Source organism: Melanerpes formicivorus, unplaced genomic scaffold, assembly GCF_026170545.1.
Source record: "Melanerpes formicivorus ecotype bairdi unplaced genomic scaffold, bMelFor1.0.p_v2 SCAF_89, whole genome shotgun sequence".
NCBI classification, from domain to species: Eukaryota; Metazoa; Chordata; class Aves; order Piciformes; family Picidae; genus Melanerpes; species Melanerpes formicivorus.
Genome location: NW_027142441.1, coordinates 455,994 through 471,107, shown reverse-complemented (window position 1 = coordinate 471,107; position 15,114 = coordinate 455,994). Strand labels below are relative to the sequence as shown.

The 15,114-nt window shown below is 54.9% G+C and overlaps 1 protein-coding gene across 1 annotated transcript in view; it reads left to right on the top strand.

The window, feature by feature from the left end:
- LAMA3 (laminin subunit alpha 3) overlaps nucleotides 1-15,114 on the top strand; it is a 192,782-nt gene that overhangs the window by 36,959 nt on the left and 140,709 nt on the right. Inside the window, 6 exon segments of the mRNA XM_068165489.1 lie at nucleotides 3,586-3,704; nucleotides 6,694-6,750; nucleotides 6,752-6,785; nucleotides 7,725-7,856; nucleotides 10,233-10,295; nucleotides 11,878-12,012. Of these exon segments, the coding sequence (XP_068021590.1) occupies nucleotides 3,586-3,704; nucleotides 6,694-6,750; nucleotides 6,752-6,785; nucleotides 7,725-7,856; nucleotides 10,233-10,295; nucleotides 11,878-12,012 (540 nt within the window).

Here is a 15,114-nt window from a genome sequence, read left to right as displayed (position 1 = left end):
AGAGATCATCAAGTCCAACCTGGCACCACAGACCTCCTGACAACTAAACCATGGGTCCAAGTGCCACATCCAATCCCCTCTTGAACACCTCCAGGGATGGGGACTCCACCACCTCCCTGGGCAGCACATCCCAATGGCCAATCTCTCTTGCTGGGAAGAACTTTCTCCTCACCTCCAGCCTAAACCTGCCCTGGTACAGCTTGAGACTGTGTCCTCTTGTTCTGGTGCTGCTTGCCTGGGAGAAGAGCCCAACCCCCACCTGGCTACAACCTCCCTTCAGGGAGTTGCAGAGAGCAAGAAGGTCTCCCCTGAGCCTCCTCTTCTCCAGGCTAAGCAACCCCAGCTCCCTCAGCTCCTTCAGACCCCTCCCCAGCTTTCTTGCCCTTCTCTGGACACCTTCATAGTATCATAGCATCAGTCAGGGATGGAAGGGACCACAAGGATCATCTAGTTCCAACCCCCCTGCCATGGGCAGGGACACCCCACACTAGATCAGGCTGCCCAGAGCCTCATCTCCAACCTAACCCTCCCCTGGCACAATTCCAGGCCATTCCCTCTCCTTCTAGCACCTGATTCCCCTTTTTGCCACCTGCTCCTCTCCAGTGGTGAAACATCCGTGCTTGGACTGGCTGGAACACGCAGCTCTCTATCACCCCATGGACTACAGCAGTCTCTAAATGCTGCAGGACACAATAAAATGCTCTAAGTTTTGGGGGGCTATCTCTGCAAAGAGCAGGGCTGAATGTTGGGATTGCCAAACCATGGTTTGTGTGGAGCAGGCATTTCATACCCTTGGCTTCAGGTGTCTGGGTGTTAACTTGATTCAGTTTTGCATCCTTCTGGCCAGGTACCTGTTGAGTGTGGTGCAGACACTGTCCCCACCTCCATCCACATCCCATACTGAGCTCTTTCCTTTGTGTCTGGCCTGGTTGATTGTTCTCCTGCAGTCCTGAGCCTGCCTGTTGGGCTGGGAGGTGATTAAAGCATGTGATAGGAGGCAGGCATGTTGGGACACAAGTTTTTGGACAATGCTTGAAGCCTCACAGAAATTCCCCTCTTTGAAAGGGGAATGTTTTCTGCCAGGCAAGAGAGAGACAAAGAGCATGAATAATGGGCTGGGCTTTGAAAGGATGAGGCTATAAAAGATCATCTGCAGGGTCCTGAGCCAAAAGAGCTTTGCCTCTAACTGCTTCTGAGAAAAAAATGCCCTTTGTAGTATGGATTGCTCCCAGCAGTTTGAGGGGATCTGCTGAGAGCTTTTCCCAGGTGCAGACCTCTGCTCCTGGCAGCCAGCAGTGAAAGAGTGAAAGCAACTTCCCTGAGCTTCCCTGAAGAGAGGCTGACAGCCACCTAAACATGAGCCAGCAGTGTGCCCAGGGGGCCAAGAAGGCCAAGGGCATCCTGGCCTGCATCAGGAAGAGTGTGGCCAGCAGGAGCAGGGAAGTCCTTGTGCCCTGTGCTCAGCACTGCTGAGGCCACACCTGGAGTCCTGTGTCCAGTTCTGGGCTCCTCAGTTTAAGAAGGACATTGAGAGACTTGAAGGTGTCCAGAGAAGGGCAAGAAAGCTGGGGAGGGGTCTGGAGCACAGCCCTGTGAGGAGAGGCTGAGGGAGCTGGGGTTGCTTAGCCTGGAGAAGAGGAGGCTCAGGGGAGACCTCATTGCTCTCTCCAACTCCCTGAAGGGAGGTTGTAGTCAGGTGGGGGTTGGTCTCTTCTCCCAGGCAAGCAGCACCAGAACAAGAGGACACAGTCTCAAGCTGTGCCAGGGGAAGTTTAGGCTGGAGTCGAGGAAGAAATTATTCCCAGCAAGAGAGATTGGCCATTGGGATGTGCTGCCCAGGGAGGTGGTGGAGTCCCCATCCCTGGAGGTGTTCAAGAGGGGATTGGATGTGGCACTTGGTGCCATGGTTTAGTCATGAGGTCTGTGGTGCCAGGTTGGACTCAATGATCTTTGAGGCCTCTCCCACCCTTGGTGATTCTGTGATTCTGTGCCTGTCTGGAGCTGAGTTTGAGAGTTCTCTGCTGTAAGTCTCTCTGAGTGTTGCATCTCCAACTGCTTGTTTCAAACCAAGATGTGATGCATGCAGCTTCAGCCCAGGTGGAGTTTTTAGGCATGGCAAACCAGGATAAACATTTCAACATGTTTGTGATGCTTGTCACAAACTGCTGAGACCTTTCTTCTGCATCTGCCTGGTTCTGTACAGGTCTGTAGTTTGAGAGGCTGCAGCTGGTGCCTGCTCTGAGAAGCCCAGCAGCATGTTTGCTTCACAGCCAGGTGTTCTCACCACAGTTCTGCTGTGAACATGGAAAACAGCACATGGGAGCTGAAAGTCTTGGTGTTGATGGATGAGAAGCTCCTATGAGGAGGGGCTGAGGCAGCTGGGGTTGTGCAGCCTGAAAAAGAGAAGGTTCCAGGGAGACCATAGAGCTGACTTCCAGTGCCTGAAGGGGCTGCAGGAGAGCTGGGGAGGGACTTGTGACAAGGGCTGGGAGTGACAGGGTGAGGGACAATGGCTTTGAGCTGGGAGAGGGGAGATTGAGACTGGAGATGGGAAAGAAAGTCTTTGCAGTGAGGGTGGTGAGAGCCTGGCACAGGCTGCCCAGGGAGGTGGTGGAAGCCTCATCCCTGGAGATACTCAGGGTCAGGCTCAACAAGGTTCTGAGCAGCCTGATCTGTGGAGGATGTCCCTGCTGACTGCAGGGGGTTGGACTGGGTGAGCTTTGCAGGTCCCTTTCCAACCCAAACCTGTCTATGAGCCACAAGGTGAGAAGGAAAAGCAAACTAGAAAGAATATTGGGTGCTGAGCACTCCCCAGGAGCCAGCAGTGCCTCCTGCAGCCCTGCAGGCAGCTGTGTGCTGGGCTGCAGCCAGAGCAGTGTGGGCAGCAGGGCAGCAGAGGGGATTCTGCCCCTGGGCTCTGCTCTGCTCAGACCTCACCTCCAATCCTGCCTCCAGCTCTGGTGTCCCCAGCAGGAGAAGGACACAGAGCTGCTGGAGTGAGTGCAGAGGAGGCCACAAGGATGCTCCCAGGGCTGGGGCAGGTCTGCTGTGAGCACAGGCTGAGGGAGCTGGGAGGGTTCAGCCTGGAGAGGAGAAGGCTCCAGGGGGACCTCAGAGCTGCCTGCCAGGACCTGAAGGGATCGTGCAGAGAGACTTTTGCTGAGGGTGTCTGGAGCCAGGCCAAGGGAGAATGTTTTGAAGCTGAGGAAGAGCAGGGTTAGACTGGAGCTGAGGAAGTTTTTCAGTGTGAGGGTGGTGAGGCTCTGGAATAGGCTGCTCAGAGAGGCTGTGGATGTCCCTTCCCTGGGGGTGTTCAAGGCCAGGCTGGATGAGGCCTTGAGCAGCTGAGGCTAGTTGAGAGGTGTCCCTGCCCATGGCAGGAGGATGGAGTGGATGATCTCTGAAGTCCATTCCAACCTGAGCCATTCTGTGGTTCTATGAGAACACAGCAGCTGAGAGCGACTCAGCGCATCTGAGCACACTGCTGCAGACCTCACACCACAACCTAAGCTGCTCTTCCACCTCTGCTGCATTACTGAGATCCAACATTGGGTGGGAAGCTGACTTGGAACATTACTTTTGCAGCCTGCAACTGCCATGGACATGCCACTGATTGCTACTACGACGCTGACGTTGATCGGCGTGGAGAGAGCTTGAACAGCCAGGGGCAGTACGAAGGAGGAGGAGTCTGCATCAACTGCCAGGTAAAGGAGGGCATTTTGGTGCAATGAAGGAAATCACCTGCCAAGGAGGCCTCCTGAATTAGCACAGCCCTGTAAGGAGAGGCTGAGGGAGCTGGGGTTGCAGGCCAATGGCATCCTGGCCTGCATCAGGAAGAGTGTGGCCAGCAGGAGCAGGGAAGTCCTTGTGCCCTGTGCTCAGCACTGCTGAGGCCACACCTTGAGTCCTGTGTCCAGTTCTGGGCTCCTCAGTTCAAGAAGGACATTGAGAGACTTGAAGGTGTCCAGAGAAGGGCAAGAAAGCTGGGGAGGGGTCTGGAGCACAGCCCTGTGAGGAGAGGCTGAGGGAGCTGGGGTTGCTTAGCCTGGAGAAGAGGAGGCTCAGGGGAGACCTTCTTGCTCTCTCTAACTCCCTGAAGGGAGGTTGTAGCCAGGTGGGAGTTGGTCTCTTCTCCCAGGCAAGCAGCACCAGAACAAGAGGACACAGTCTCAAGCTGTGCCAGGGGAGGTTTAGGCTGGAGGTTAGGAGAAGGTTCTTCTCAGCAAGAGAGATTGGCCATTGGGATGTGCTGCCCAGGGAGGTGGTGGAGTCCCCATCCCTGGAGGTGTTCAAGAGGGGATTGGATGTGGCACTGGGAGACATGGTTTACTTGTCAGGAGGTGTTGGGTGATAGCTTTCACTTGTTGATCTCTGAGGTCTTTTCCAACCTTGTTGATTCTATGATTGTATGAATTAGGCCTGTGGCAGTAGCTTGGAGGCTGAGCAGTGCAGAGAGCTGAGGCTGAGCAGTGCAGAGAGCTGAGGCTGTGCAGTGCAGGGAGCTGAGGCTGAGCAGTGCAGAGAGCTGAGGCTGAGCAGTGCAGGGAGCTGAGGCTGAGCAGTGCAGAGAGCTGAGGCTGTGCAGTGCAGAGAGCTGAGGCTGAGCAGTGCAGGGAGCTGAGGCTGTGCAGTGCAGGGAGCTGAGGCTGAGCAGTGCAGGGAGCTGAGGCTGTGCAGTGTAGGGAGCTGAGGCTGAGCAGTGCAGAGAGCTGAGGCTGAGCAGTGCAGAGAGCTGAGGCTGAGCAGTGCAGGGAGCTGAGGCTGAGCAGTGCAGAGAGCTGAGGCTGTGCAGTGTAGGGAGCTGAGGCTGAGCAGTGCAGAGAGCTCCATTTCTCTGCTGTTGTTGCTTGTCCTCGAAGCAGGGGTGAAGGGGAAAGGTGTCTGAAGTGAATCCACATCTTACAGCACTGCTTTTTGATGTTTCTGCTGGGAGCAGAGCCCAAAGTGCTGCTCAGACTGGGAGCACTGACCATGAGCAGCAGCCCCAGCAGCATCCTGGCTGCCCTGCTCATGAACTGCCCCTCCAGTGCCTCCCTTAAATCCTCCAGTCATACACTGCACGGGGTTGGAAGGGACCTCTAGAGGTCACCTTGTCCAACCCCTCTGCAGTAAGCAAGGACCTCCCTAACTACATCAGGTTGGTCAGAGCCCCTTCAAGCCTGATCTTGAGTGTCTCTAGGCATGGGGCTTCCACCACCTCTCTGAGCAGCCTCTTCCAGTGTGTCACAGCCTTCATTGTGCAGAACTTCCTCCTGATGGGCAACCTAAATCTCCCCTGCTCCAGTTTCAATCCAGCTGATCACTATAGACCCTTCTAACCAGTCCCTCCCCAGCTCTGCTGTAGGTACTGGAAGGCTTCTCTAAGGTCTCCCTGCAGCCTTCTCTTCTGCAGGCTGAGCAGCCCCAGCTCTCCCAGCCTGTCTTCATAGCTGTGGTGCTCCAGCTCTCTGCTCACTTTTGTGACTGATGCAGGTCTGTATCTTTCCTGTGCTGAGGAAGGACACAGCACTGCAGATGAGGTCTCCCCAGGGCAGAGCAAAGTGGCAGAATCACCTCTAGACCTGCTGGCCACACTTCTTTTGATGCAGGCCAGAATATGGTTTACCCTCTGGGCTTGCAAGTGCCCACTGCTGGCTCCTGGCCAGCTCCTCAGCCACCAGCACCCCCAAGTCCTGTTCTGCAGGGCTGCTCTCAATCTCATCACCGCCAGCCTGTGTTGATGATTGCCCTGATCCAGGTGCAGCACTTTGCACTCCACTTATTGAACCTCCTGAGGTTCACCTGGGTCCTTGCTCAGTCCTGACTGGCAACAATCCCTATGGGGAGTATCCAGAGAAGGGCAACAAGGCTGGGGAGAGGTTTGGAGCACAGCCCTGTGAGGAGAGGCTGAGGGAGCTGGGGTTGCTTAGCCTGCAGAAGAGGAGGCTCAGGGGAGACCTCATTGCTCTCTCCAACTCCCTGAAGGGAGGTTGTAGCCAGGTGGGGGTTGGTCTCTTCTGCCAGGCAAGCAGCACCAGAACAAGAGGACACAGTCTCAAGCTGTGCCAGGGGAGGTTTAGGCTGGAGGTGAGGAGAAAGTTCTTCCCAGAGAGAGTTGTTAGCCATTGGGATGTGCTGCCCAGGGAGGTGGTGGAGTCCCTGTCCCTGGAGGTGTTCATGAAAGGCTTGGATGTGGCACTTGGAGCCATGGTTTAGTTGTCAGGAGGTGTTAGGGATTAGGTCATAGGTTGGACTGGATGATCTCTGAGGTCTCTTCCAACCTGCTTGGTTCTAGGATTCTCTGATTGTAGGATTTGCTTTCAGCTGAGCTGCTCTGGGAGTGTGATTTGGGGGTAATTCCAAGCCAGGGGCCTAACCTTGGTGATTCTGTATGATGCTGTGATACTATGATAGGGGAAAGAGGGGAGGTTCCCCCAGGATTTCACTTTAAAAAAGCCTCTTTTTAGTAATGCTTTAAAGAAGCAGCTCAGTTGCTTTGTGTGAGAGCTCCATGGCTGTCCTGTGGAGAGAGCAGGTGGCTGCAGAGCAGCAAAAGATGAGCGCTGCCTTTGCTGCAGTCCTGTGCCGGTTGTTCCCTGTGCTGAGCCTCACCCAGCTGGACACAGAAGCAGTGCAAAGGATGTTGCCATTTCTTAACTCACCCCAGTTCCCCCTTTTCAGCTCATTTTTCTCCTTTTGTTTTATTTCACACAGCACAACACAGCTGGTGTGAACTGTGAGAAGTGTGCAGAAGGTTACTACCGGCCTCACGGGGGTCCCAGCCACTGCTCCCGACGGCTGCAGACGTGAGTCCCTCTCTGGGGAGCAACTCCTCCTGCTGCTCCCTGGGGTCACACACAGGGGCTGCTGGCTGTAAGCAAGGCATGGGATGCATCTTCTGCACCCTCTTCTTGGTGGCTGTCAAGAAGAAGGGGCCAGGCTCTTTTCATTGTAGTCCTGATAGGACAAGAGGCAATGGATGCAAACTGGAACCCAGGAGGTTCCACCTCAACACCAGGTGCCCTGGGGGTGCTGGAGCCCTGGAGCAGGCTGTCCAGAGAGGTTGTGGAGTCTCCCTCTCTGGAGGCTTTCAACAGCTATCTGGACATATTCCTGTGTGAGCTGCCCTAGGGGATGCCTCTTTGGCAGGGGGCTGGGACTGGATGCTCTCCAGAGGCCCCTTCCAGCCTCTGCCATTCTATCAGTCTGTGATCTTTTGGGGAGGCAAAATGAAAAGGGAGGCCAAAAGATCTTGGAGATCTTGATTTTCTGTGTTGCTCTAGACCCTTCTAATGATATTCTCCTCAGCTTTTGTGTCATATGGGCATGAAGGTCCAGAGCAGCAGCATGGACAGCAAGAGGAAGTAAGCCAGGAAAGGCTGCTGAGGAGCTGGGATCAGATGTGCTGCTGCACACCTCACAGGGAGCAGGCACAGCCTCTGGGCAGCCACTCTCACCTTCCACCCTCATGATCTTGCATCTCTTAGCTCTCTGATGTACATGTGAGGGATACTTTGGGCTCTTGGTCACTTGAAAGCTTTGTTCTATCACTCAAAAGGCCATGAAGATCACACAGCTAGTTCCAACCCCCCTGCCATGGGCAGAGGAGAAAAAACAAACCCCCTGATTCTTGATAGAATGAGATGCTCACAGGTGCAGATTTGCTGTTAGATTGCTCTTGTGCTCTGCTGGGAGAGGCAGATTACTTCTTTTCCCAAGAGTGCTAACTGCTGATCCTTCCTCAGCCTGCAGTTGCCCCTGGGAGCGTGCAGAGGGCTGTGAGGAAGGCTCTGGCCGCTGCTTGTGTAAGCTGAACTTCCAGGGAGAAGAGTGTGAAGGTTGTGCTGATGGATTCTATGCTTATCCATTCTGTGTCTGTAAGTACTCCAATCCAAATGCCTCCTTCCCCATGTTTTGAATGTGCAGTAAAGAATTAACAGTGTCCCTTACCCCTTGCCTTGGGTACAACATCTGGCCCTGCAGCTCCAGCTGTTTCCATAGGCTGATAAATGCTCACAGCCCTGAAGGCAGCCTGGTTTGTTGTACAGGACAATGGCTACTTGGAAATCAGAGACACTGCTGCAGCCTGCTGCAGGCAGAGGAGCTGGCCAAGCCACTCTCCATCATTTTCCAGCAGTCCTGGCTCACTGGAGAGGTCCCAGAGGACTGGAAGCTGCCAACGTTGTGCCCATCCACAAGCAGGGCTGATTGGATGAGCCAGGGAATTCCAGGCCTGTCAGCCTGACCTCAGTGCCAGGCAAGATCATGGAACAGTCATCCTGAGTGCAATCACACAGCACTCACAGGATGGCCAAGGGATCAGGCCCAGCCAGCATGGATTTAGGAAGGGCAGGTCCTGCCTGACCAACCTGATCTCCTTCCATGCCCAGGTGACTGCCTGGTGGATGTGGGGCAGGCTGTGGATATGGTCTGCCTGGACCTCAGCAAGGCCTTTGACACCATCCCCCATAGCAAACTCCTGGCCAAGCTGTCAGCCCCTGGCTGGGACAGCAGCTCTCTGAGCTGGGTTAGGAACTGGCTGGAGGCTGAGCCCAGAGAGTGGTGGTGAATGGTGCCACAGCCAGCTGGCAGCCAGGCACCAGTGGTGTGCCCCAGGGAGCAGTGCTGGGCCCTGTGCTCTTTAACATCTTCATTGATGATCTGGATGAGGACATTGAGTCCATCAGCAGTGAATTTGCAGATGACACCAAGCTGGGGGCAGGAGTTGATCTGCTGGAGGGTAGAGAGGCTCTGCAGAGGGACCTGGACAGGCTGGACAGATGGGCAGAGGCCAAGGGCAGCAGATTGAACACATCCAAGTGCCAGGTTCTGCACATTGGCCACAGCAACCCCAGGCAGTGCTACAGGCTGGGTCAGAGTGGCTGAGAGCAGCCAGGCAGAGAGGGACCTGGGGGTGCTGGTTGATGGTAGGCTGAACATGAGCCTGCAGTGTGCCCAGGCAGCCAAGAGGGCCAATGGCATCCTGGCCTGCATCAGGAAGAGTGTGGCCAGCAGGAGCAGGGAAGTCCTTGTGCCCTGTGCTCAGCACTGCTGAGGCCACACCTTGAGTCCTGTGTCCAGTTCTGGGCTCCTCAGTTTAGGAAGGAGGTTGAGTTGCTGGAAGGTGTCCAGAGAAGGGCAAGAAAGCTGGGGAGGGGTCTGGAGCACAGCCCTGTGAGGAGAGGCTGAGGGAGCTGGGGTTGCTTAGCCTGGAGAAGAGGAGGCTCAGGGGAGACCTTCTTGCTCTCTCCAACTCCCTGAAGGGAGGTTGTAGCCAGGTGGGGGTTGGTCTCTTCTCCCAGGCACCCAGCACCAGAACAAGAGGACACAGTCTCAGGCTGCACCAGGGGAGATTCAGGTTGGAGGTTAGGAAGAAGTTCTACACAGAGAGAGAGATTGGCCATTGGGATGAGCTGCCCAGGGAGGTGGTTGAGTCACCATCCCTGGAGGTGTTCAGGAGGAGACTTGCTGGGGTGCTTGGTGCCATGGGTTAGTTGTTTAGGTGGTGTTGGATTGGTTGATAGGTTGGACACGATGATCTTGAAGGTCTCTTCCAACCTGGTTTGGTTTATTCTAAATAAAGGTTTATTCTAACTAAAGCCTCACAGCTCTGGGCTCATCTAAGATGTGGAGGCTACAGCCTGGCTCTCAGTATCACATGAACTCCAGTCCTAAAGCCCTGGAGAAATGGTTTAACAAGGTCTTGGGGTGATTTAGGTACAAAGACCACTTGGACTGGGAAGTGGAACATAGAATCATGGAATCACAGAGTTGTTTGGGCTGGGAAAGCCCTCTAAGATCATCCAGTCCAACATCAACCCAGCACCACCATGGCCACAGGTTTCCTGAACAGCTACAGGGATGGAGACTCCAGGGAGCAGGGTTAGAAAGGAGCTGAGGAAGAAGTTCCTCAACAGAGAGTGGTGAGACTGTGGCATAGGCTGCCTGGGGAGGCTGTGGCTGCCTCCTCCCTGGGGGTGTTCAAGGCCAGGTTGGATGAGGCCTTGAGCAACCTGGGCTAGTTGAGAGGTGTGCCCCCCTCATGGCAGGGAGTTTGGAGTGGATGATCTCTGAGGTCCCTTCCTACCTAAGCCATTCCATGGTTGTAGGGTTCTGAGTGGGATGAGATGCAGGGGAAGCTGCTTGCTGCAGCCAGGTCAGAACCACCCTTGCTGGGTTGTTGTTTGTCAGGCCTGTTAATGAACTGGATGTGTCTGTTTCACACACACCTCATTGCTGCTTTTCTTTTAAAGACATTGCTGCACAGCCTTCCACTTCTCCAAACCCACCAGATGCTATGGCTGGAGACATAACAGGCAAGTTCTTGGTGTGTTTTTGCCCCTCCTGTCCCTGTTTTCCCCATGTTGCCAGTGGTGCCTGCTCTTCCATGGGCATTTCTGTGGCAATTTTGCCCCTCTTGGTATTGATCTTGCAGAGAGCCTTTGCTCTTGTCAGGAGGTCATTCTGCCCTGTGCTCAGCACTGCTGAGGCCACACCTTGAGTCCTGTGTCCAGCTCTGGGCTCCTCAGGTTAGGAAAGAGATTGAGATGCTGGAAGGTGTCCAGAGAAGGGCAACAAGGCTGGGGAGGGGTCTGGAGCACAGCCCTGTGAGGAGAGGCTGAGGGAGCTGGGGTTGCTTAGCCTGGAGAAGAGGAGGCTTGGGGTGCCCTCATTGCCCTCTCCAACTCCCTGAAGGGAGGTTGTAGCCAGGAAGGGGTTGACCTCTTCTCCCAGGCAAGCAGCACCAGAACAAGGGGGGACAGTCTCAGGATGCACCAGGGGAGGTTTAGGCTGGAGGTGAGGAGAAAGTTCTTCCCTGAGAGAGTCATTAGTCACTGGAATGTGCTGCCCAGGGAGGTGGTGGAGTCTCCATCCCTGGAGGTGTTCAAGAGGAGCTTGGATGTGGCACTTGGAGCCATGGTTTAGTTACTCAGAAGGTGTTGGGTGGTAGCTTGCACCTGATGATCTTTGAGGTGTTTTCCAACCTTGTTGATTCTCTGATTCTATGATGTTGCCATGTTTCTGTGAAGCACTCCAGTGGGACTGATCTGGGGAAGACTGATGGATTGTTATGCACCCATTGTGTTCCTTTCTTTTCCTTTCCTTCCCTGTTGTACCTAGCAGCTGGCTGCAGCCCAGGACGTTTCGGCCCCTGCTGCCTGCGTAAGTGCCATCATTCCCTTGCTGCTCAGGGCTGTGCTCTGCAGGCAGTGCCAGCCTTGGCCTCCAGCTGAGACAGCAGCTCCAGGCTGCAACACTGCCAACACTGCAACATGGGACAGCAATGTGCCCTGGGGGCCAAGAAGGCCAATGGGGTCCTGGGGTGCAGCAGAGGAGTGTGGCCAGCAGAGCCAGGGAGGTTCTCCTCCCCCTCTGCTCTGCCCTGGGGAGACCTCACCTGGAATATTGCATCCAGCTCTGGGCTCCCCAGCTCAGGAGGGACAGGGATCTGCTGGGGAGAGTCCAAGGGAGGGCTGCAAGGATGCTGGAGGGACTGCAGCACTGCCTGGGAAGGAGAGGCTGAGAGCCCTGGGGGTGTTTAGTGTTGAGAGGAGAAGACTGAGAGGGATCTGATCAATATCTATCAATGGCTGGGGGTCAGGAGGGAGGGGACAGGGACAGGCTCTGCTCAGCTGCACCCTGGGATAGGACAAGAAGCAGTGGATGTAAGCTGCAGCACAGGATGTTCCACCTCAACTTCTTCCCTGTGAGGGTCCCAGAGCCCTGGAGCAGGCTGCCCAGAGAGGTTGTGGAGTCTCCTTCTCTGGAGCCTTCCCAGCCCTGTCTGGATGTGTTCCTGTGCAGCCCTTTTCCCCTCTCCCTTTCCCTCTCCCTGTTACCCTTTCCCTTTGCCCCCCACCTTCTCTCCTCCCCTGAAATCTCTCTCCTCATTTCCAGCCTGTGACTGTAACCTGTTGGGATCCCAGCCTGAGGTCTGTGATGTTTCTGGGAGGTGTCTTTGTCGCTCTGGAGTAGCTGGAGAGCAGTGTGACAGATGCCAGCCTGGCCACCACTCCTTCCCTGCCTGTCTAGGTGAGTCTGCCTTCTGCATCTGCAGCACCAAACAGGTCCCCAGAGCCAGGGCAGCTTTTCAGGTGCTGGTTTTGCAGAGGCCAAAACAATGCTCACAGCACTTAGGGGGCAAGGGACTCTTGGGCTCTATAGTGAAATCACAGAGTCAGAGAATGGACCTTGGAGGTCATCTAGGTCCAATCTCCCTGCCATGGGCAGGGATGCCTCTTACTACAGCAGCTTGCTCAAGGCCTCAGCCAGCCTTGATTTCAACACTTCCAGGCTTGGAGCCTCCACAGCTTTACTGGGACACCTGTCGCCATGTCTCACCACCCTCATGGGTCTCAGGGCCTCATCCAACCTGGCCATGAACACCTCCAGGAAGGAGATGTTCACAGCCTGCCTGGGCAGCCTAATTCCAGACTCTCACCACCCTCACACTGACGAGCAACTTTCTCAGTTCCAGTCTAACCTTGCTCTGCCTCAGCTTCAAACCATTCCCGCGTGGCCTGGCTCCAGACACCCTCAGGAGAAGTCTCTCTGCAGCCTTCCTGCAGGATCCCTTCAGCTCCTGGCAGGCAGCTCTGAGGTCCCCTTGGAGCCTTCTCCTCTCCAGGCTGAACCCCCCCAGCTCCCTCAGCCTGTGCTCACAGCAGAGCTGCTCCAGCCCTTGGAGCATCCTTGTGGCCTCCTCTGCACTCACTCCAGCAGCTCTGTGTCCTTCTCCTGCTGGGGACACCAGAACTGGAGGCAGGGTTGGAGGTGAGGTCTCAGCAGAGCAGAGTCAGGGGGCAGAATCCCCTCTGCTGCCCTGCTGCCCACACTGCTCTGGCTGCAGCCCAGGCTCTTCTTTGCACTCTGGGCTGCCTGAGCACAGAACCCTAACCATTATATATTTGTGTGGGTTGGCCTGAATCAGGTAGCAGTCTGAAGCAGATCAAAGCTGTGCTGAATGCATTTGAACTTCTACCATCAAAGGCTGAAGAGTGACACAGAAGCTTAAAAGAGCATGGGAAAACAAATTGCAAATGACAAAGAGTGGTTAGAGATAGATGAAAGTAATCAGAGACAGGCAGGGGGAGTGCTGAAAGCTGCTGAAGCTCACAGCTTGTTCTGTTAATCAGCTGCTGTGGAAATGGGAACCAATGCAGCATAGAATCATAGAATCATCCAGGTTGGAAAAGGCCTCAGAGATCATCAAGTCCAACCTATGACCCAGTACCTAACACCTCCTGACAACTAAACCATGGCTCCAAGTGCCACATCCAATCCCCTCTTGAACACCTCCAGGGATGGGGACTCCACCACCTCCCTGGGCAGCACATCCCAGTGGCCAATCAAGAGAGCAAGAAGGTCTCCCCTGAGCCTCCTCTTCTCCAGGCTAAGCAACCCCAGCTCCCTCAGCCTCTCCTCACAGGGCTGTGCTCCAGACCCCTCCCCAGCTTTCTTGCCCTTCTCTGGACACCTTCAAGCTTCTCAATGTCCTTCTTAAACTGAGGAGCCCAGAGCTGGACACAGGACTCAAGGTGTGGCCTCAGCAGTGCTGAGCACAGGGCAGAATGACCTCCCTGCTCCTGCTGGCCACACTCTCCCTGATGCAGGCCAGGATGCCCTTGGCCTTCTTGGCCCCCTGGGCACACTGCTGGCTCATGTTCAGGCAGCTGTCAATCAGCACCCCCTGGATCCCTTCCAGCCTGATTCAAGTTGTCAATCTTAATTCCATAAGCTGGCACCAGTGGCCTGCAGCCATCAGCACATCACACACACACCTCCTGAAGGGTGTGAGTCTAAAAGTCCACTCAGACTGGAGCACCTCCTGCAGGCTGGAGCTTCCCCTGCAGTTACCACTATTCTAGGCCAACAGCTGCACCACAGACATGTCACTGGACTGAAATGATGCTGGGTGTCACACAGGGTCACTCTTTCCAGGTACATGAGTGGGAGCCCACCTGGGAGTCTCAGCTACTGCAGGTGCAGCCCAAGTGTTGCAGTGAATCCCTGGGATTTCATACTGACAGAGAGAGGAATGTCAAACAGACTCTGGCCTGCCTTCCCACTCTCATGTTCCTGCTTCCCCCTTGGGTTCCTCCTTCTGCCTCAGCCAAGGCCTTCTGCCTTTCTTGTGTTTATTTCAAAGATGCCTGGAAAAAATGTGGAGCTTGCTAGGAAGTCAAGTGTCAGAGAAAGATAAACACTGGAGCTTCCAAACCCATCATCTACAGCAGGGGCCACCTCCTCGTGCTGCATTCTGTCCCCACTCCACAGCACTGAGTTGTTTACAGGCTTTGCTACCAGCCCTAGGGAGCTGTGGTAGCTTCAGGCTGTGCCTAGGACAAAATTTCCACAGATCTTGAGCAGAAAGTGATAGGAGGTAAACAAATCACCACTGGGTGCAAAAGGGAAAATCATGGTAAGGGCTGAATCAGAGAATCACAGAGTCAACCAGCTTGGAAGAGACCTCAGAGATCATCAATGCCAACCTATCACCCAACACCTCCTGACAATTAAATCATGGCTCCAAGTGCCACATCCAATCCCCTCTTGAACACCTCCAGGGATGGGGACTCCACCACCTCCCTGGGCAGCACATCCCAATGGATAACAACACTCTCAGGGAAGAACTTTCTCCTCCCCTCCAGCCTAAACTTCCCCTGGCACAGCTTGAGACTGTGTCCTCTTGTTCTGGTGCTGCTTGCCTGGGAGAAGAGACCAACCCCCACCTGGCTCCAACCTCCCTGCAGGGAGATGCAGAGAGCAATGAGGTCTCCCCTGAGCCTCCTCTTCTCCAGGCTAAGCAACCCCAGCTCCCTCAGCCTCTCCTCACAGGACTTGTGCTTCTGATGAGACACTGGAACAGGTTGCCCAGGGAGGTCATGGGTGTCCCTTCCCTGGAGCTGTTAATGCCAGGTGGGATGAGGCCTTGAGCAAGCTGGGCTGGTAGAAGGTGTCCCTGCCCATGGCAGGGGGTTGGAACACAAGGATCTCTAAGGTCCCTTCCAATCCAAATCATTCTGTGATTCTAACTCTCTCTTTCTTCTCTCCTTTGCTCTGCTGGCTCTGCTGCTTCTGCTGGCTTTTCTGACCTTGGCTGTGTTCTTCTTGTGGCTAAGTCCTAAGAGCCTG